The sequence below is a fragment of the Toxorhynchites rutilus genome, chromosome 3 (assembly GCF_029784135.1).
Source record: "Toxorhynchites rutilus septentrionalis strain SRP chromosome 3, ASM2978413v1, whole genome shotgun sequence".
NCBI classification, from domain to species: domain Eukaryota; kingdom Metazoa; phylum Arthropoda; class Insecta; order Diptera; family Culicidae; genus Toxorhynchites; species Toxorhynchites rutilus.
Window position 1 is genome coordinate 102788537 of NC_073746.1, and position 20734 is coordinate 102809270.

At 36.6% G+C, this 20734-nt stretch overlaps 3 protein-coding genes across 3 annotated transcripts in view; all 3 read right to left on the reverse strand.

The window, feature by feature from the left end:
- The window catches only part of LOC129776096 (stathmin), a 158006-nt gene extending 148369 nt beyond the window's left edge, over positions 1-9637 (reverse strand). The window contains exons 1-2 of the mRNA XM_055781499.1: positions 9402-9637; positions 1474-1742 (exon numbers count right to left, since the gene is read on the reverse strand). Of these exons, the coding sequence (XP_055637474.1) occupies positions 1474-1510 (37 nt within the window). The 5' untranslated portion in view covers positions 1511-1742; positions 9402-9637. The remainder of the gene's footprint in view (positions 1-1473; positions 1743-9401) is intronic.
- A 4422-nt stretch (positions 9638-14059) lies between these two features.
- Positions 14060-15645, reverse strand: LOC129778963 (uncharacterized). Its single transcript, XM_055786162.1, has 2 exons — positions 15348-15645; positions 14060-15246 (listed from the first exon to the last, which is right to left on the reverse strand). Exons 1-2 carry the CDS (start codon positions 15438-15440, stop codon positions 14383-14385), a joined length of 957 nt encoding a protein of 318 aa, XP_055642137.1. The 5' UTR covers positions 15441-15645; the 3' UTR covers positions 14060-14382.
- Positions 15646-17115: 1470 nt separating this feature from the next.
- Positions 17116-19285, reverse strand: LOC129778962 (uncharacterized). The gene is made up of 2 exons (XM_055786161.1): positions 18590-19285; positions 17116-18528 (listed from the first exon to the last, which is right to left on the reverse strand). The coding sequence occupies exon 2, from the start codon at positions 18501-18503 to the stop codon at positions 17346-17348; it is 1158 nt and encodes a 385-aa protein (XP_055642136.1). The 5' UTR covers positions 18504-18528; positions 18590-19285; the 3' UTR covers positions 17116-17345.
- Between the last annotated feature and the right edge of the window lie 1449 nt (positions 19286-20734).

Genomic DNA, 20734 nt, shown 5'->3' on the forward strand with positions numbered 1-20734 from the left:
TTAGTTTGTGTGATTCAATTTGTGCGATTAGTTTGTGTGATTCAAGACCCGATGCCACAATGAAATCGTACAAAACGAGTCGCGCAAACGCAAAAAGCGACCGCACAAAAACAGGTTTGCCTGTACATGAAAGTAGGGGGAGCTTATGTTTCAACCGAAATGTATTCCCTAACAGAGACATCAAAGCCAAGCTGCCTAGGGGAAATCGACATTGCAAATACATGCAAGTCGGGGGCATTTTTATATTACAAGTAAGGTGAGTGATACGATTGATTCTAGCAAATAAAATTTAAATTTGGAACTTTCATGTTGGTTGCTTCGTGAAATTTCATATCAATGACCGATCGTGTATTGTGAAAAATTTAGCACAAGTGTAAGTGTAAAATTGTATATGGTAGCAGTTGTGTTAAAAATGACTTGATATATGAATCGATTTATTTCAATTCTCATAGATAAAAACCAAGGTGTGTTCCCGCTCGAAAACGGGTCGTTTGGTTCAAGCTCTCTGTTTTGTTGTGTTCATTTTCACCCAAGGAAAGCTTATACGGCGAGAAAAATTGGAAAAGTGAAGAAAAATTGATGATTGTGTTCGGTATTAGTAATTATCTTATATTACATTGTTGAGTTTTTTTTTCTTTATTTCATCCATACATAACATAGGAGACATCTCGTCTAGGATCACAGAGGGCGGTTTTCACCATATCTTGTTCCACTTCGGTATCTTTTATCTGATACGCACCATCCAACGACTGTTTACCATCCTTCTGTGATAATCATTCGGTAAACACTGGTGGAGTAAACAAACAATATCCAACAATCAAAAAAACGGCCCTTTACAGGGTCAAAGAGTTTAACGATGTAATTCTTCAAACGTATCCAAAATCAACAGATAGCCTAACAAAGAATGCAATGGAAAGGAATCAAAAACATGTCTACACGCATGCGAATGCTCCGGCTAACTACGCTCGCAAGAGCGTAGAATATTTTTGCAAGTAAGCTAATATAGGTGGTAATTGCCTTCTATGGGAAATTTATCAAACTCAATTATCTGTCTAATTTTTTCATCGTCATCCGAAAAAAGGCCATTTTTTCAATGCAAACGTTAGTGCACTAAATTATTTAAACTATCGATGTCAAACAAAATTTAAAAAAAAGAAAGTTGACGCTATACTCTCGTTCAATTTATCCTGGAAAAACGGCTACTGTTTTGAACTGCAAGCAGTTCAGGATAACATTCAATACTTTCTTTCCACAATTCCGTCTGTGGTATAACTGCCCAACAGACATCTCCATGTGACCATACAATGTTAGAAAGTTTTCATCTCGTCTGTCCGGTCATTTTATTTGGTGCGAACAACCAGCCAGTTCCCATATTGAGCACTGGCAACGACTTACTTGTAATTACTGTCGTATCCAACTCTTTGAAGACACGTTTACAAATGTCTGTACAAATAAGCCCCATCATTGACTTACCTTCTGCCGATTCGACTTCCTTAATTGCATCGGTCATTGTTGCTGGATCACAAACACACACAGATGCGACGCGAGCGACTGTTACAAGCAAGCGAGATAAACAACAAAGTTCCACAGGCCGTTGGCAGAATGCGTAAAGAATTACACAGGCCTACCTACATGCAGCAGCCACCAGTGGTGTGGGTGGTAATCGCAAGGCCGATGTATAGCACAAATAAAAATCCACTTTTACAATTTTCTTGCACTCGTGCCTCGTTGTTGTTCGTTGGCTGGAAATAAGAGAGAGAACACAAAAGTGAAAGAAAACTATTATTATTTTCGCTTGAGTTGAAAAACTTGGCACAATCTGGCTCGCGGTATGACCCTCGTGGACAAGAAGAGAACCCGGTTAAAGACAAACACAATGCAACTCTCCAAACGAACAAGTCAAACCAGATGCGCCGAGGCGGATTACAACACTTTTTTGCTTGTTATCGTCCCAACTGTCGCCGTTTGGATGAACCGCTGCATCCACAAGCACGAACGAACGGAAGCTGGTTCAAATGCTGAGTCCAGTAATCGTGGGTATTATATCTGATTGCGAGAGATGTGCGGCAAATTTTAAGTTCTTTATAATTTCAACATTATTTTAATATATAGAAGTTTACGCTACAGAATAGATTAGCGATTCATCCAACTGTGAAGCTGCGCAAAACAAGGCGTAAATCATCTCGCTTGGATTCGCCACTGCTTTTTTTTCCGTGTCGAGTAAAGGGTAAATCTGCAATCAGGAAGAAGTGGAAGTTTGTTGACTCGTGAGCCGTTGTTACTATTTATGGCAAAACCAGACTCAATTGCAGAGCGACTAGAAACGTCGGTTAATCGTTCGATTATTTCAAACAATCGAATATCTTCAATTATAATCGAATTTTTTTGCATCGAATAATGCAAAATCAAAATATGAATACGTCGAATAATTATCGTAATTGATGAAACATGCATTTTCAACTTAAGAGTTAGGCTATACATTTTGCACTAAAAATAATGTGGATCATTTTCTTAATGTGCGCTTTTTTCAATCGTCCGCAGAAATTATGAATTGGTAAATTTATCAAAATAGTGAAATACCAATTCATTCAAAAATCATTATTCGTGGAGGCGATCTGGCGTAGTGGTAACATCCATACCTCTCACGCTCAAGATCACGAGTTCAATTGTCACTCCCGATATTCTTCCAAAAAAAAAAGGAAGAAAAAGTGACGAACCAGCCAAAAGTGTTGAAAATCACTATGATAAAGAAAAAAAAATCATTATTCTGCATTTAAATTTTTATTTTAGAATTATATTAAATGTAACTTTTAAAACTATAGCATCATAATCTTTCTCTATTATCACTTCTGTGCAAGCAAACCATTTGTCATGACAATGTCATGCGAAAATGCGAAAACAGAATAGAAACTGAGAGAGGTTGGCGTCGACATCATGCCTCATACCGTATGAGTCATACCGTATGAGCGCCAACCTCTCTCAGTTTCTATTCTGTTTTCGCATTTTCGCATGACATTGTCATGACAAATGGTTTGCTTGCTTCTGTGCATTATTATTGAGCAATTCCAAATGAAATCGACAAATGACAAAACATGAGTATTTTTGATTCGAATAAGTTTGCATTCCGTTTGGGTTGGAGGAAATGAGTTTTCCATAGCAATTGGGGATTGACTCAAGTGTAACTTTTCAATAGGGCGTATCGGTGTATAGCGAATTATTATATGAATTTAACTTGCTGCTGATTTAGAATATCGAAAGGGTATATTCACGCATATCAGATTATGATAGCTTGAGTAGTAGCGATCTTAATATTATGTTCCCCATATATGTTTTCCTTAGAAGCTCGCTTCACTTCCTCAAATGCACTTGCCCATTCTCCTATACATGAGCAGAACTTAGCACCCAATGAGATCAATTCACTACAGCAGCTACACGATACTATAGGATACTCAATATACATCACCTGGCTATTGTAATGAAATTACAATTTTTGACACCCAAAATAGAACTGTAGATTAGCAATACATAGCAATACAATTAATTCTAATCATTCACTATTCATTCACAAATACAACAAAATATATAAAGCAATAGCAAAAATGTAATGCAATGGTTTTGTATCACAACCACACATACAAACCTTTCGGATATCATTTGAATGTTTGCACGGGTCAACATTCCGCAACGGGGCATGCGGTAGTTATGGCAGATCACATAAATTTCTCGTTAAAAAAATAACAAGAGAGGAGTAAACACTGAAAAATACATTCGATGTATATTTTAAGAAAAGTAAGGTAGGAAAACTATGTTATGACAATGTAATTTGCAAGAAAATTTTGACTAAAAGTTTAAAATGGGTCATTTGACCCCTCGTGGTAGGTTTAGTGTTAAGAGGTAGTAATAATAACACTAGAATTTTGACGTAGAACTACATCTTTCAGGAAGGGTGCCAAATTAGAAAACAGGTCACGTTTTTATGAAATAAAGTTAACGTTAATAGCTATTTTCACAGCGAACGGGTTCTGATGATTGCATACCAATAGAATTGGAAATTCTGTAAGATTTATTTGATATGCTTACAACTTTCTAATCCCAAAACGTTTTAAATCAATGAAAACTGGACGCATTCCCATTTTGCTGTACATTTGTTCTGCTGATTTGTGTGCTTCCCATCGATAACGAGCAACTAATATATTCGTTTCTGCCCGTTTTCAACTTATTTGGTATAAATAAGCCAACCACGATTTGAACCCACACCACTTTGGTGGTCATCGAGCAACATCGAGCGAGAATGGATTCTTTCCCTGTAGGGAAAGACAAAGGAAGGAGGAGTATGGAGTAGAGTTTCTTTCCACGGATGGAATAGAATGAGCGTTGCGAGCGGGGAGTAAGTAAGTGCAACACAACGAGCGGACATCACTCATACCTAATGTCGATTTCACACACACGAAGACACACAGTTCGATGCAAAAAAGGAAGATATTGCGAAATGGCAATGCAATTTCTTCCGCATTCACTACACACCATCGAAGAAGAGGAAGCCCTTCGTATAAAAATTTGCTTCGACAAAGAAGGTGTCATCAGTATACGGGTGCTAGTGCGGATATATATGGAAGAGTATCCAGAGGTTTGGAATACGGACATTAGGGTGCCAATGAAAATGGTCATCTCTAATTTCAAAAAGTTACCTCATAAAAACTGTTCACCACCTCGAAAAGACACCCTATGCCGAATTTCAGTTTAATCGGACTTAACACTTTAAGGACCGAGAAGAAATCTGTAAGACATACGCCTGGGACCGCACGTTTTGACTTGTGTGAAGTTGCTTGCTTTGCTTGCAAGTTTTTAAGAGGCTTTAAACTTTGCAGTTCATTCGCCTCTATGTGTGAAGTCAGCGGATGAAAGTTCAGCGGATAAAAGTTTTTGTTGCGTGCAAGTTTCTGTTCAACATCTTGCTGGATTTAATGAATAATAAATTGATTGTTTTTAAAGTAAAAACCTTCAAAATCATACACATTAGATAGAGAATTGAATCATTCATCTTTCCACATAATTCATTTTATTCTTGATCGTGACAGAGAAAAGTTATAGACTGAAACGTGAGCATGGATCAATATAGGAGAATATACAGAATTTGAAAATCAAAAAAAGTTGTTCGAAAAGAGTTATCGAAGTTATTCGGTAGAGAAATGTTTTACCTATCTTCCAGCCACATTTTTATTAATCGGAAAAGGGTCTGAGAAACGTTATAGGCCAAGTTGTATTGTATGGAAGAAATTGATTATTTTAAAGAAAATTGAAGAAGTCATTTGAAAGGACCGAAAACACATTCTCGGAATAGTACTAATTCGATAAAGAATATTTTTACTTATCTTTAGCAAAATTTTCATTGGTCGGAAAAGGGTCTAAGAAAAGTTATAGGCCAAAACCTGTACTACTTGTATGGATGGAATAAATTAATTTAAAGAAAATTGAAAAAAGTTGTATGTTATTTTTCTACATACATCGAAATACAAATTTCTCTGTAAAATATTCCGTGTAAATCCATGTAAATTTTGCTTTAAAGTGATTTATATCCCATCTCCATGCGTTGATATTTCACGATTTTACCGCATTTTAAAAATCGCCTAAAAATTTCGACTTCGCACTCTGTTCCTTCAATTTTTTTTCGAGTGTGAAATAGTTTTATTTCTGTTTTCGTAAAATTTATTAATTTCCCTCCTACAACTTGTATACATTTTCTCAGACTCCTTTCCGACCAACGAAAAATTGGCTGAAGATGTATAAAAGTATTCTTTTTTTTATATCTGTATTTTAGTGACTTTCAACCCATTTGGCTGGTTCGTCACATTGCTTCCATTTGTTGAAGAATGTCGGGAGTGAGAATTGAACTCGTGACCTTTAGCGTGAGAGGTATGGATGTTGCCACTACGCCAGATCGCCTCCACCATAAAAGTATTCTCTATCCAATGAGTATTATCTCAAAAATGTGTATTGGGTCCTTTCAAATAACTTTTTGACGTAGGACTACGTCTTTCATTTCTATACCAGGGTGTAAAATCAAAGTTTCGAAAATGAAAGCGTTACGCCGGAGACCGAGATTTTGAGTGTTAATAGCTCCTAAACAACTGAACGAAATGGTATGATAAACACTTCATTCGAAAGATAAAATGTCTACGCGTTCTATACTTGTTACTTTCTGATCCAAAAACTTGTTTCAATAGTCTTAAATTTGCTTTCAAAATAGGCTATTGAAATCACCAATCGGTATATAAGCGAGCGCCGCTCGGAAATCCACTCAGTTCTAATTGAACAGCGATTGGAGCATGTTGTCGCTGTTGTGGTGAAGCTCTTCATTTATCATGAAAGCGCGGATGAACGGTGTCACCAAGAGCATGTTTGTGCACCTTAGGCCAGAAGGGAATCCATCAGGAGGAGAGTGATGCTACAAACGGTTCCCCGGGAAGATCTCGAAGCAGCCGCTACACACACACACATACACGCACGGAATTCTTTCCGTTTGGATCGAGAAAGATCCGGAAAATAATCTGCCAGTTCCTCTAGGAATTTAAAAATACATTCATGTGAAAGAGTTTATTTGAATGTTTTCTGTCCATGTAACACTGTGACCAAATATGTTTCAATCAAGTGCTATTAACAGATGGTTATCGAGTTAGCATTAACCACTGATGGGCTTCCAGTATCGAGGAAAATGTGGAAATATCTAATCGTTACTGAAAATAATCTGCCAGTTCCTCTGGGAATTTAAAATTACATTCATATAAAAGAGTTTATTTTAATTTTTTCTATCCATGTAACACTGTGACCAAATACATTAGGTTTTGTGATTTTTCAATCAATCGCAATCAACAGGATAGCTTCTGAAGATTATTCTTCCCCATCAGTAGGATATTTCCGTATCCAATATTGGATGCATAAAACCTTGTGCCTCCAACGTAACGCTCTCGTTTTCGAAGTTCTCCAAATATTCATTCATTCAGAATGAATTCAGATTCAACTTCATACAAATGATCTCTAATTCAACGATAGTCCTAAGTCACCCTTGCGGTTATACCATAGATATAACCCACTTCCTGTTTTTTTAAATTTCTTTTAATTAATTAATTTCCCCCATACAAGTTGTATAGGTTTTGGGCTAAACTTTTTTTGGTTTTCAAAATTCTGTATATTTTCCTATATTGACCCATGCTCACGTTTCAGTCTATAACTTTCCTCTGTCACGATCATGAAAAAAATAAATAATGTCGAAAGATGAATGATTCAATTCTCTATCTAATGAGCATGAAGGTTGCTACTTGATAAACAATCAATTTATTTCAACTGAAATAATTCATTATTCATTAAATCCAGCAAGACGTTGAACAGAAACTTGTACGCAACAAAAACTTTTATCTGCTAAATTCATACAAGTCCGTAAAGAAGGAACGCGAAAACGAGAAATCTCGTGAGCGGTCCGCAACGGATGGGACGCGAAACACGAGAAATCTCGTGAGCGGTCCGTAAAGTGTTAAGGGAGAGTGGCGCCAAGCAGTCAAAGTTTGAGTTTTTTTTAAATTTAAAAAACCACCCAAGTAAAGGAAATCGGGATTTTCGGGATTCTCGAAAAAAAAATTTTTGTTAAAAAATCGGCATTCTGGGACATAGTTTTTTTCGGAGTACCAAACGAAAGTATGGTTTTGGGTGCCAATAAAAATAGTTATCTCGATTTTTCATTCGGAAATTGCCACGAAATGTTGATTTGCACGATAATATACCCTATGCAAAATATTAGCTCATTCGGGCTGCATTCACTGGTGTCATAAACGTTAAAACTTGAGTTTTTTTTGAAAAACGAAAAATCACCGAAAATCGAGGTTTTTTAAAAAAAATTGATGCCAAATGTCTTAAAATAACATTACTTGTCGAAATTTACATTTATGTCGAATTTTTTTTTTCAAAAAAATGTTTTTTTGGCACTTGGTCGTTTTTTCGCCTGAAAGATTTTTCTTACTAAAATTGATACGTCCTCAACTCATATTTCCTCCAACCCAAACGGAATACAAACTTCCATTCGAATCTAAAATACATGTTTTTGAAATCTGCGTAGTGGAACATCTAAATTAGTGAATTTTAATAACATTTTGAAAGTGAAAAACTTAAAAGTTAATAATTTTTAATGTGTTATTAATAATTTTATCCTAGAAATGTATATTAAACTAGATTGTTTCTATCAATTAAACTGAAGCTCTCTAAACGCCCTACAATTTGTTCTCTGACACCCAACTTCTGTCTTTCTTAATTTGGCAGCAATGTCGATATAAACAATTCTTGATGAAAATTCAAGCAAAATCTTCAAAAATCACGATTTTTACCGCACTGTACATGTAATAACCACTTAAATTACACCTTAACGTTGAAAGGTTAAATTTCTTCTTGAAATAAGTCATATTTGAAATATAAAAAAAAATATTTTTTTCCAAACTGTATATAATCGAGTCCAAAATTATATATAATCGAATCACATATAATCGAGTCTATATATAATCGAGTCCGACCTGTAATCGATAATCGAATAACTGAAAAATCTAGACATCTCTAGACTCAATTGCAGAGTTTGACTGGATTGCGTCTGATTGGCAATGATTGAACGGAAATGCATTCGCATTAGCGTACTGCGGTATCCTTCGAAACTTTCGCTTATTTTACATTTTTTGGCTTCGGCGGCCCGCTAGAAAAAAGGCATCGCGAATCTTGTTAGGAAAAACAACAAGCAAAAGCCCGGCATTACCATCAAATGTATATATTATTCTATGTAGATATGCATATTGTTTTCCGTTCTCATTCGTAGCACAGAATAGGCTAGTGATTCATATGTTAACCGGCGTTGTAGATGAGAAGTGAGCGAGTAATTAAAGGTGAAACTCAACGAAGCACAAAACAATTTGAAATTCTATTATCCAAGATGTTTTTTTTTGTGCGCCGGCTTAAATAATGCATATCCAAAAAAACAGACATCCGGTAATAAAAATTCGGCTAAAAGGCACAATCTTTTCCAGTGTTATCATTTATTACACGAGAACTCACACTGTTCTTGCTACCCACTAAAAGCATATTACACCTGGAACAATGAAACTTTATATACGTTATGCAAAAGTTGATAGCGGCCGTAAGGCGCAATTTGCATTTCAAAAACGCTCAACTGACGATGCGAATGTACAAAACGGTTGAATGTCATATTAAAAAAAAATAAGACCAGTAAGTTCCGTCGTATTAACTGGAATCCCAATATTGGTAAACAAATATGCTCAACCACGAACAAAGAAACGGTGCAATGAGAAGCAATTCATATCAAGATGGAGTTCATTGTTCGAGCAACTAATGTTATGCATTTTCAGACTTACCATAAATTACAGTATGACACCTCGTAGCAAACCAACAAAGGGTGGAAAACGCACTTGATCACAAAATTCACGAATTAAAACTTATCTCCAATCAACAACTGAACTTCGCCTTCGAATTATTCTGCACTGCTGCAAAAATTAAAACAGAAAAATGCAAACTCTCTTAGCTGGATACGTTTGTCACAGATAGCACTTTGGAGCAGAACTGAGCTGACCGAACACCGAAGCTGGAAAAAAGAACTGGCGCACTGCTGACAGAAGACGAACGAAGAACGAAAGAGATCCCAAAGCGGTTGCTGCGATCGGTCGGGGTAAATAGCGGATGTAGATAGGTACATAGGCAACGGCCAAAAGAGACAGATCAGGTCGTGGATCGCAAGGGGAGACGTGCAATTTTTTTTCGTATGGTTGCAAGAAGAGAGATATCGACAGGAGAAATGCGAGAGAGTTGTAAACATTGGTCCTCTTCGCTCGCGCATGTTCTCACCGGCGGTTGCGTTGCGCGCTTACGCCTGTGTGTTAACGATTCAATATTCAAATTGCTTAACTTGTATGCAATCGCATAACGGAATTGAAGAATTTTATTTGTTCTTCGAATTGAAGGTTTTGATGTGACTTTTGGAAAGTGAATGCGTATGTGAATTGTTCTTGCTATATCATCAAATTAATCCTCTCCAGTTCATCCAATACATGTAGAGTAACTTATCTTGTACGAGAAATCAAAATGTGTATGTCGTGCACTTGGAAACTTTACTTAATCAATACATATAAAAAAAATATAAAAAAACTTTTTAAGTTAAACGGTTTCATTGTGACAAAATATAATAATAATACAGATAATGTACTAAAAGCTAAAAAATAATTAGGCGAGTAGCAGTTAGCTGTTATCACACCCCTTCCTTTAATCTAATGCAATCTAAGGATTTTATTTGAGTCTCATCAATGCCCTAGATCGACGGCGCCAGTGGTTGTATGGTTAGCGTAACAGCCTCACAATCCGATCGGCCTGGGTTCAATCCCAGCTGGCGTCGTTGGGATTTTCTGAGGCGAAAAATCTCTGGTTACGTCTTCCTTCGGAGCGGAAGTAAAAGAAGTTGGCCCGGCTCATGAGTTGTTGAGTCTGATAGGTAGGAACAGGTGGAGTCGCCTCCCTGATGTCGGTGATTGGCACTAAAGTGGCGGAAATAGGCCGACGAAAAATAAGCGAAGATAAAAAAAAAAAAATGCCCTAGATTAAACGAAGTGGCGCCTAATCATTTTTTAGGCTTTTAATAGGGTAAATGATCTTGGTTTGTCCAATTTGGGGTGTTTTTACGCAACTAGTAAAAGCAAATCGATTTTTCTTCATGAAAATCACATATAATCGATACGAGTTTGGGTTTGATGTAAAGCCCCAAGTTTCTAGTTGCTAATACTACCATTAGGCGTTGAAATTATTCAAATTTTTATGTTTTTTAACGATTTTCCTCAAAGAGGAATTATGATCATGCTTTGGCCACCTCTGATCATGGTTTGTCAAAAAAATTATCATGGTTTGTCCGGCTTTAGAAATTACCATTTTTGAATGAAAACATTTGAATTCTCAAGTAAATGTTGCATTTATCATTGCTTGAGTTTACTGTCATCATATTGATCCATTCATAATTTAGGCTTTCTTGAGAATATTGTATTTTCTTGGGCATTTTAAAAGTGTTCACCTCAACACACTCAACATAGAGAAACTTTTTTTCTGCTATGCACGAAGAACACAATAAACAGACTGCAGTGCGCCAAGCGGTCGACATAGAAATCATGTGGACAAAACAACATTATTGAATTGGACAACTCATGATCAGAATTGAGTTCATCATAATGCGTTAATTTAATGGTTTAATGGTATGTAAATCTGATACAAATGATGTGCGACCATGATGTTTACAATATTCGTAAGTGTTATAATCCAGAAAAGGTCTGAATATGTACGAAATAATCATCTGGTGATCGATTAAAAGTAAGGTCGAATGAGGGGAGCTTCGACACCAATAGATGATGTATTTTATATTTATAATCCTTAGAAACATGTGATTCCGTAAAAATATACTATAAAACTACTGTAAATCATCGAAAAGACAACTTTATTTATATGTTTTGAAACATTCGAATACCTGATTTGACAAAGGTGTGCTGAATTAGAGCTTTCAAAAAAGTGAAAAAACCATGATCATATTTCCGACTGGACGAACCAAAATCATTTACCTTACATTATTATTATGTTTTGTCACAATGAAACCGTTCAACTTAAAAAGTTTGTTTTTATACTTTTTTTTATTTTCTAGTTTTTAGTACATTATCCGTATCATCAGTATATTTCTCTACAATAAAAACATTCCACAATTTTTGAAAATGGATGATATTTGCCTATTTTTTTCGGAATGTTTTCATGATGTACTGTATTCTATTAATCAAATCATCCCATTTGATACCGATTATGATGAGATTATAAAAAATACATAGTCGACCATTTGATGCTGGCGACCTTTCTGATTTCATGTTGTTCATAATGTAGTTTGTTCTCCAAATCAAATCCATTCACTTGATACACATATCCCAATTAAGTTTTTTTCAAATTAATATGAAATCGGCCATTTTATAGCGGCGGCAAAATTAAATTTTTCAAAATAATGGAACACGCAGTATTATAATGACAGCAGAGATAAAGGTGTGTTCCAAATTTCAGATCAATTAGTCACAAGGAACGATTTTATTTTTCTCTTCTTTAACAATAAATTATCACTTCTAACCTTATGTGGTAACTTGTTCTAATGTCTAGCAACACACCTGATTTTTTTGAGCGTTCAAAAAATCAAAAACTATTCATTTTGTAGTCATTTTTGTGTCAACAACTCCCAATTTAGAGCAGCAAGAGCAAATTTCCCGTAAAGTTTTTGAAAAACAGTCATTTTATTGAAGTTCTCAATACATATGAACTGTTTAGTACCTGTTGAGTCTGATCATGAATTTTATTAGTTGTTTTTGTTGGAACTAACATCAAAATTTCAAATACAAAAACAACATATTTACCATCAAGTGTTTTCCGTTAGACGGGCAGGTGGCATCAATATTGCCACCAACATTTTACGCTAGCTGGGCAGGTGGTAGCCATATTGTCACCAACATCTAACTCTAAGGCCATCTACACACTAGGCAACCTAAGCGTGGAAACACACTAGACGGCTCTCCCGCGCGATTCTCGCAATGACAAGTCGCAGCAGGAGCTCGATGAAAAACACATTCAGCGGCTTTCGACGGCTTCACTAGCGGCCATTATCATATTTTTATAGACGGATGCAAGACGAGTCTATGGTACAAGGTACAACTGTTTGGACAGTAAGCGGATTAGAGGGGAGGTATATAAAGACAGAATGGTGGAAAACGGAAGAGGGATGTTTACCTGAGCGAGAGGGAGAAAGAAGTTGATCGCACACGTCTGAAATATTGCATTTCTCGATAATTTGGGTAGTATTCGAGAATCCGCAGCTACATGACCGCAGAGTGATTTTCACGTATTGGCTCACCGATAGTACATTAACTATTACCTTGCTTCATGTGCACCGCATAAACACTAATACTATCACAAAACCGTTGCGGCGCATCATCTCCATCGAGCCACCGCAGAGAATGAGGAACCTTACAACAGTGACTTTAGAACCGGCCGTACCCGCTCCGCCTTGTGTGTTTTATCTCATTCACATTCCATTATCGAGGCCCCGCGGCGGTCTGTCATTGCAAAATCCGCGCGGGGAAGCCGTCCAGTGTGTTCTTACGCTAAGTTGGAAAGCAACTTAACGAATCTGTCAAAAAAGTTGAGAACATGTGTAATCAAATGGGAGCATACACACTAGGCAACTGGCAACTTTGGTCGGACCAACTTTTTCGATTCAACTCAGCATGTCGAGTCGCGCGCGATTTGTGTCGGCAACCTTTTCGTTCAATCCGCGTTGACGGCATTGAGCTTCGTATTCCGAAATGGGGGAGCAGGCATGACAATATGGGTTTGCAAAAGACATAAACGTGCTTTTAAAATAAAAATTATGAATGAACATTATTTTTACCAAACCAAATTAGTACTCTAGGTAAACTAAAATCACTTTTGCTTGCAAGTAGTAAAAAAATATCATACACAAATTGTGTTTAAAGATAATTTTGTATTATAATGGCAAGTTTTGGTGAGAATATCTGAAAATTGATAGAAAATAGTTTAAATTGGGGTCAGAACAGCGTACTTATAGAAGGCAAATAACGCAAAGAAAAAAAATTCATTCAAATTTTAGCAATTTAAAACTGCCTTAGGGTCGACTAATCTGATAGAGAATAGTTGACCTCATACAAACTAATATCGTATCCAGATGTCGACACCATTCCGCCGTCAACGCGAATTGCTGTTGACGTTTTGATTTCTGCGTTCATTGAATTTCAATATCTGTCAATGGTGATGCAAAACAGTGTTTACAATATTGGCGCATCTGTTTCTATGAACGAACGAGATGTAAGTATTTTGCTACTTTGGTTTAGTTTATATATAATATATATTCGTTTGACGTTAGGAAATGCCATCAATATGCAAGTTCTCTTGATATACCGTCCGGGAAGAGTGCTGAATTGATGCGTATACAGGGTGTCGACTCAAATTCCGAAAAAAAATTCCCTGATATTCCCTGATTTTCCAGTACTTTTCCAGAAAAATTCCAGATATAGACTAGTGATCAAAATTTTTATTTTAGTTCTGTTTTTTAACAGCTAGTAAGTATCTATGAAGGCTAGAACAAGTAAATTTATGAGCGAATATAATCCAATAAATGAGTTTTTTGTATTTTTTTGTTTGAATTATACAAAGACTGAGAAACGGCGTAAAAGATAGAACATGATTTATTCATGCAGTTCATGAAAGATGCTTAAATACTAATACAGCAGAAAATTTTATTTATTTTGATTCGGATGAGTTTTACAAAACAGTTGATTTCAACAAAGCGATTTTTTCTTGCAAACTTTCGGCTTCCTTCTGTGCGTTTTCCAAAATTTTACTCCGTTTGATCTCTAAAGATTTCGCTTCTGCTTCTCGTTGACGTTTCATCATCTTTGACGCATTTGACGCAAGATCTTCTTTCTTACGGCGTTCCTTGTCTTCTATATAAAGGGAGTGAGAATTTCGAACTCGTTGAATTAGCTGGTTCGAAATTTGTATTGATGCTATCTCTCCAGCGTGAAATACAGCGTCATAAATTTGTCGCTTAGCAACAACCGATTCCTCACGCATGTTTTCAAAAAGACATTCAGCGTTAATGGAAAAGCCCCTCTCAAGGTTGGCGTTTCCATGCGAGAGACAGCAGATCATTTTTACGATGGTAAAAAGTTCCATAAACTCATCCCCCGATAGCAATCCCTTCCAGAAATGGTCCAGTCGTTCATTTTTCCGATCATAGTAGGCAAACTTGTTGCTTTTGTTGCTACCAACTAATTTTAAATATTGTTTCAGTGCCAAGTCTGCTGAAGCTCCACTGATACGACCAAAATCCATCAATATAGTTAAAAGCTTTTCGAATCGTTTTCCAGCCAATTTTTGATCGGAATCAATGACTGAAGGGTCAAGAGAGGATGCGGCTTTCGTCACAGGATACGTCAATGGCGATCGCTTCATAAGCTTTAGAATCAGTGCTTTCAAAAATCCTTTGCATTCCAGACGAAATTGCAGAATTTGTTTTTGGGTCAATTTTGACGAGTTTTTTAAAACTTTTCTTGTTTCAAAACCCAATACAATCTCTTTCATTGGTAAATGATTCTTGGCTTCATTGATCTCTTCTATTGTTACCTGAAAGAAATGAAAACAGTAAATTTTATTCAAATAGCAATAAAATTGCTATTGGATCAATCATTTGATAGAATGAATTATCCACAAGAGATTAAATATACCTGAGTGATGTTCTTTAGCTGATCGATCTGCATGAATCTTCCCAATATACTTCTAGCCATTTGACTCAAATTGTTATACAAAAATGGCACCATGGGATTATCCGTTTGGAACTCGCGCAAAAATGGTTCTACTTCAGCGGCAACGGATTTGAAAAAGGTCAACTTAGCCAACAGTAGAGGATCTTTTAGACACTCAACTACATCGACGTACGAATCTGATTTTGGTTCAATTTTGTCATTCTGAACACCCTCAACGAACTTCCTTATATGAGGAGTAATCTCCACAGCTCTTTGTGCTACGTTAACAGGGTGTCGACTACCTTGAAAATCCTTGAAAATCAGGGAATATCAGGGAATTAAAATAATGTCAGGGAAAATCAGGGAATATCAGGGAATTTCGACATCAATCTGGAAAAAAAATAAATTCAGTCATTTAGAATTTTTATTATTGCAGTAATTAGAAAATTTTGATAACACCAAATGCTGAGAAGGTATAGCTAGGGCTTGATAAAATGAGCTTCATGATGATATTAGACTTTGCCACGAACTCTAAAGCTGAGAATTCTGAGCTCGATGAAACTTCGTAAGATATATTTTGTCGTTGGTTTCGACGAGTCTTTGTACAAGACTACAAAGAGGCTGCAGTTGCATCTAAATATCAGATTTTGGGAGGAAGAATAAATGGAGGTGGTAAATCGTTACATGACGTCTATGTTCTTGGAGCGTTCTCAAGCATCAGAGATTAACTTTTCAAGAAGGTCTGGGAATTATATATTTGAACAAACCTACCAACGTGAATTGGTCATGTTACGCGAGCTGCAACTGGACTTTTACAAAGGAGAAGAAAAACTCTTGAATTTGGATAGCTCCGGATTCATCAATAGATTGATGGATAAAAAAATCGCCGAAATTTACGACAGACAAATCTTGAAATTTCGTCTGGGATGCGGAGTTCTGCTTTCGCTTTTAATGCTTTCAAGGCATTGATATATCCTTGATCTCGACGGCATTGATTTCGATTTAAAAAAATAGCTGGAAAACGAGTCGAGAAACTTTTGACTGTTGACTCTAGTGCTTTTTTTTAATCTTTGAAGGATTTTGAACGTATCAGTGGAGCTGCAGCAGACTTAGTACTAAAACAATATTGATAGCAAAACTAGCAACAAGTTGTGCTCCCTTGGCCGAGTGGTTAGCGTCACAACTAACATGCCGGGTGTTCGGGTTCGATTCCCGTCTGGTCGGGGGAATTTTTCGTCAAAGAAATTTCCTCCGACTTGCACTGTGATCACGCGTATTCTAGAGCTTGCCACTCAGAATGCATTCAAGGCGTGTTACTTGGCATAGAAATCTCAACTAAGTACTAATAAAAATGACGCAAGTAATACTACGTTGAGACGGCGAAGTTCCTCTAGGAACGTTAGTGCCATTGAAGAAGAAGAAGAGAAGCAACAAGTTTGCTCACTATGATCCGGAAAATAACCGACTGGAGCATTTTTTGGAAATGATAGGATTACGGAACTTTTTAACCAATATGGTCTTCTGTCTCTCGTGTAGAAACTCCAACGTTGAGAGAGCTTTTCCATTTATACCGAATGTTTTTAAAAAAACATTTCTGCCGAAACGTTTATGCTATGCGACAAGTTTACGATGGTATGCTTCACTTTGGAAGGATAGAATCAATAAAAATGTTGAGCTAGTTAATTCAACGAGTTCAAAATTCTCATTCTCTTTATCTAGAAAACAAGGAAAATTGAAAGAAATAAGAAAATTTTGGGAAATGCACAGAAGCCCGAAAGATTAACGATTTTACGACACTACTCTGTCGTCTTTTACTTATTTAAAAATCACAAACATTTTTTCCATTGGAATATATCGACAGACGTTCTTATATTTCATTGTTTAAGCTAACTAAATATCTTAGGAACTATAGCTAAAGCATTAGTAAAGAATTTGATTACTAGTCTACATCTGGAATTTTTCTGAAAATTTACTGGAAAATCAGGGAATATCAGGGAAATTTTCTTCGAGTTTTGAGTCGACACCCTGGTTAATGTTTTCCAACCATCTGTGAGCGCAAAACTTCAGTGGATACACAGCACTTCCCGAATACGATGTGAATAAAGCGCGTCGTGCTGGAACATCTTTGAAGATGTGATAGATGCCTCGCAGGTACTTCGTAACATTCCATCCAGAGCAGCGAACACCTTCCTTGAATGCACCGTGCAAAATATGCAATCCGCAGCTACCTAAATCCAAGAGCCTTTCTTCTCCATGTTCAAAGTCCATTTTCAGCTCGCGTAAAAATGACCAATTCACGTTGGGACCATCCATCGACACCTGAAGAAGCTTGTTTAAAGGGATATTTCCCAGGCCTTCTTTAAAAGCTGCATGTAAATCTGTTGCTCGAGATCGTCCCAAGAACATTGAGGTCATGTAACGAGTTACCACCTCCTTCTTTTCTTCATCCCAAAATCTGACATTTAGATCCATTTGCTGCTTTTTTGTAGTCTTATTTAAGGACTCGTCAAAACCAACGACAATGCAGTTTGTATTATGCAGAGTTTTATCGAGCTCAGATTTATAATAGGGGGCAATGCCAAACAGCATCATGTAGCTCATTTTATCACGGCCTAGTTGAACCTTCTCAGCAATCTGGCTATCATGAAACATTGTTCTCAATACTACCATGTCCTTTTCAGCTGTGCGGAGTGATTTGTGACACATAACTGTTTCCAAACACCACAGGATCTCAGCTTTGATGGTATCGTTTTTCAGCATGAATTTATCGATAGTTTTCGAAGGAGGTAGAATGCTCGCAGAGGAAACTGAAGGAATCGCAACAGTAGGTACTGATTCCACAGGTGGATGATCATTTCTAGCACAACTGAATCCGATATTCTTGGAAGTGCCTGGTTCGAACGTTTGGTGTGAATCACTCATTAGATATTTGAAAATATTTCCGGCTGTGGTTCGTTGACTATGCTTCTTTGATTTCATATGACTTTTGAGAGCCTGTTTGCCCATGTTGCTGAGAACTATTTCACAGGAACATACAGAACAGTATGCGCATCCTAGCTTAGTGTCAATTCGTTTCAACCATGATGAAAACTCCGGGTCATGCAACCAAACGCCTTGGAACGTGGTTTTGCTTGCCATTTCGAACTAAGTTCTACTGGATTTCCTATGATAAAGATAATAATTATCAGTAAAAAAGGTCACTGTAAATTGTCAGTACACTACACCTTCGCTTCAGTTGATAGTCGGGGAAGAATGCCAGACAACCTTATGATTTTATCGTACCTCTCTGCTAAAATAATGAATAAATTATTTTACTGTATTCACCGATTATAAAATTGGCTCACCCACCTCAACTTTAACACAAAGCGAGCATCAACAATCACTTCCATTAAATGAAATTCAAACTTAAATTTTTGCAGTTCTGTTTCTGCCTACGAGCACCAACAGTCGCTTCCGTTGAACGAAATTCAAACTTAAATTCTTGCAGTTCTATTTCTTCTTACGCAAACACATCTTTCAAATGGTCGAAAAAACAGCCCCGTGACATCGCCTATCTTACTGGCTGTGCTCGGAAAGCGCAAATATATCAGCTGTCAGTTGCATTCAACAATTGTCAAACTGGTGCTCGAGATGATGGTATCTGATAAATAACGGCTTAACACGGAGTTGGCAAAAACTGCACGAAAGTAAAAGACTTCTACTTTCGCGCCATTTTCACAGACAAAAACAAACAACATACACTGAAGTAAATGTACACATAAAACCTGGAAGGCTAAAAACTTTTATATTTTATATCCAACGAATTTCATTTTTCCCTGATTGTGGTAAAATTCCCTGATTTTCCCTGATTTTCCCTGACCATATTTGAATTCCCTGATATTCCCTGATTTTCAAGGATTTTCAAGGTAGTCGACACCCTGGTATAATATTGGAGATTGAGCAAGAAGCACAGAATCCGCTGGATGTGTTTTTTCCAAGTTAACAGCAATTGTTGCTGTCTGTTGTTATCAGCGAGCCGAAATAAGTATGTTAGGTAAATATGTCACCTTTAGCTTGATGCCGTCGGTTATAATAATGATTCAACAAATACCAACAGATAGCCTAAGATTGGATAATTCTGGTCAGATTTCCCGGGAAACCGTTATCATCCCTGATTCTCGATTGTACCATGTGCGAAGGTGCGGTCTGCGAATATGTGACCCCTGGGAGAATTTTTCATATTTAGCGTTAGTGTATACATAAATCATTCTTTAGAAGAATTGTTGAAAATTTTTCTGTTTTCTTTATATAATTCTTTTCGGCTGTATTCTTATTTCAATGATTTTTTTATGTTTGTAAATATTGTTTGCTGGTTTGTGGTATTACTCCAACGAAAAATAAATATATACATCCATTTTTTAGAAATATTTAGAATTTAGAAAAAAAGCAGAACCCAAAAGAAATTCTGAAATCTATTGTACACACGAAGGAATATTAACACAACGGTACATTTTTTAAATAAAAATGGTATTATTGTTTGATATATGAGATGAAACACCTTCGAAAAAAAGTACATCCAGGAATGCCAGATAAGCAGATTTTTTTTCTGCTATAATGTAAATTGTATTTCAAATGTGCCCTTTTGATTCTATTGTAGTTTTAAGAAGCCGCGTATGCATTCAATTTGATTCGATGATTTGTGAAATTAAGTTTTTATTTATTTTTTCATTGCCTCGTGTCAAGAAAAATCCCAAGTAAAGTATTTTTTTTCAAACCAATTTTTCATAATTTGCTCTCCGTATGATTTTTTCGGCAGTTAAATAAATGGCATCTCTGCCAGCGATTAGGCAGTTTATTATGACGGATAAAAACTTAACGAATTCATCGCGTTCGAGTTGTCTCAATGTGCAGAGCTGAGTTGGCGATGCGATTGACATCGCCAACATAGATCGGGTTGTTGTTGCCTAATGTGTAGACGGCCTAACCCTTTTACGGGCAGGTGGCAGCTTTATTGCCAGCAGGATTTTACGCTAACCGGACAGGTGGCATCTATATTGCCACCAACATTTTGCGCTAGCGGGGCAGGTGTCAACTATTTTGCCACAAATTTTTGACGTAGGACTACGTCTCACATTAAGGGTGCCAAATCGGAAAATAGGTCACGTTTTTATGAAATAAAGTTAATGTTAATAACTATTTTTGCTGCGAACGGATTTTGAACGATTTGCATACCAATCGAATTGGAAGTTTTCTAAGATTTGTTTGATATGCTATACATTACAATCCCACAGTCTGCATATGGTTTAAATTAATGAAAATTGGAAGCATTCCCATCTCCCCATACATTTGTTCTGTCCATTTGTGTGCTTTCCCGAACAGAGCTGTCAATA

Bases quoted from the DNA above. Each gene is read 5' to 3' on its own strand.
- LOC129778963 (XM_055786162.1), bottom strand. From the start codon at position 15,440: ATGGTGCCATTTTTGTATAACAATTTGAGTCAAATGGCTAGAAGTATA. The intron at 15,247-15,347 runs GTATATTTAATC...CATTTCTTTCAG, and splicing joins AGCTAAAGAACATCACTCAG to GTAACAATAGAAGAGATCAA.
- LOC129778962 (XM_055786161.1), bottom strand. From the start codon at position 18,503: ATGGCAAGCAAAACCACGTTCCAAGGCGTTTGGTTGCATGACCCGGAG.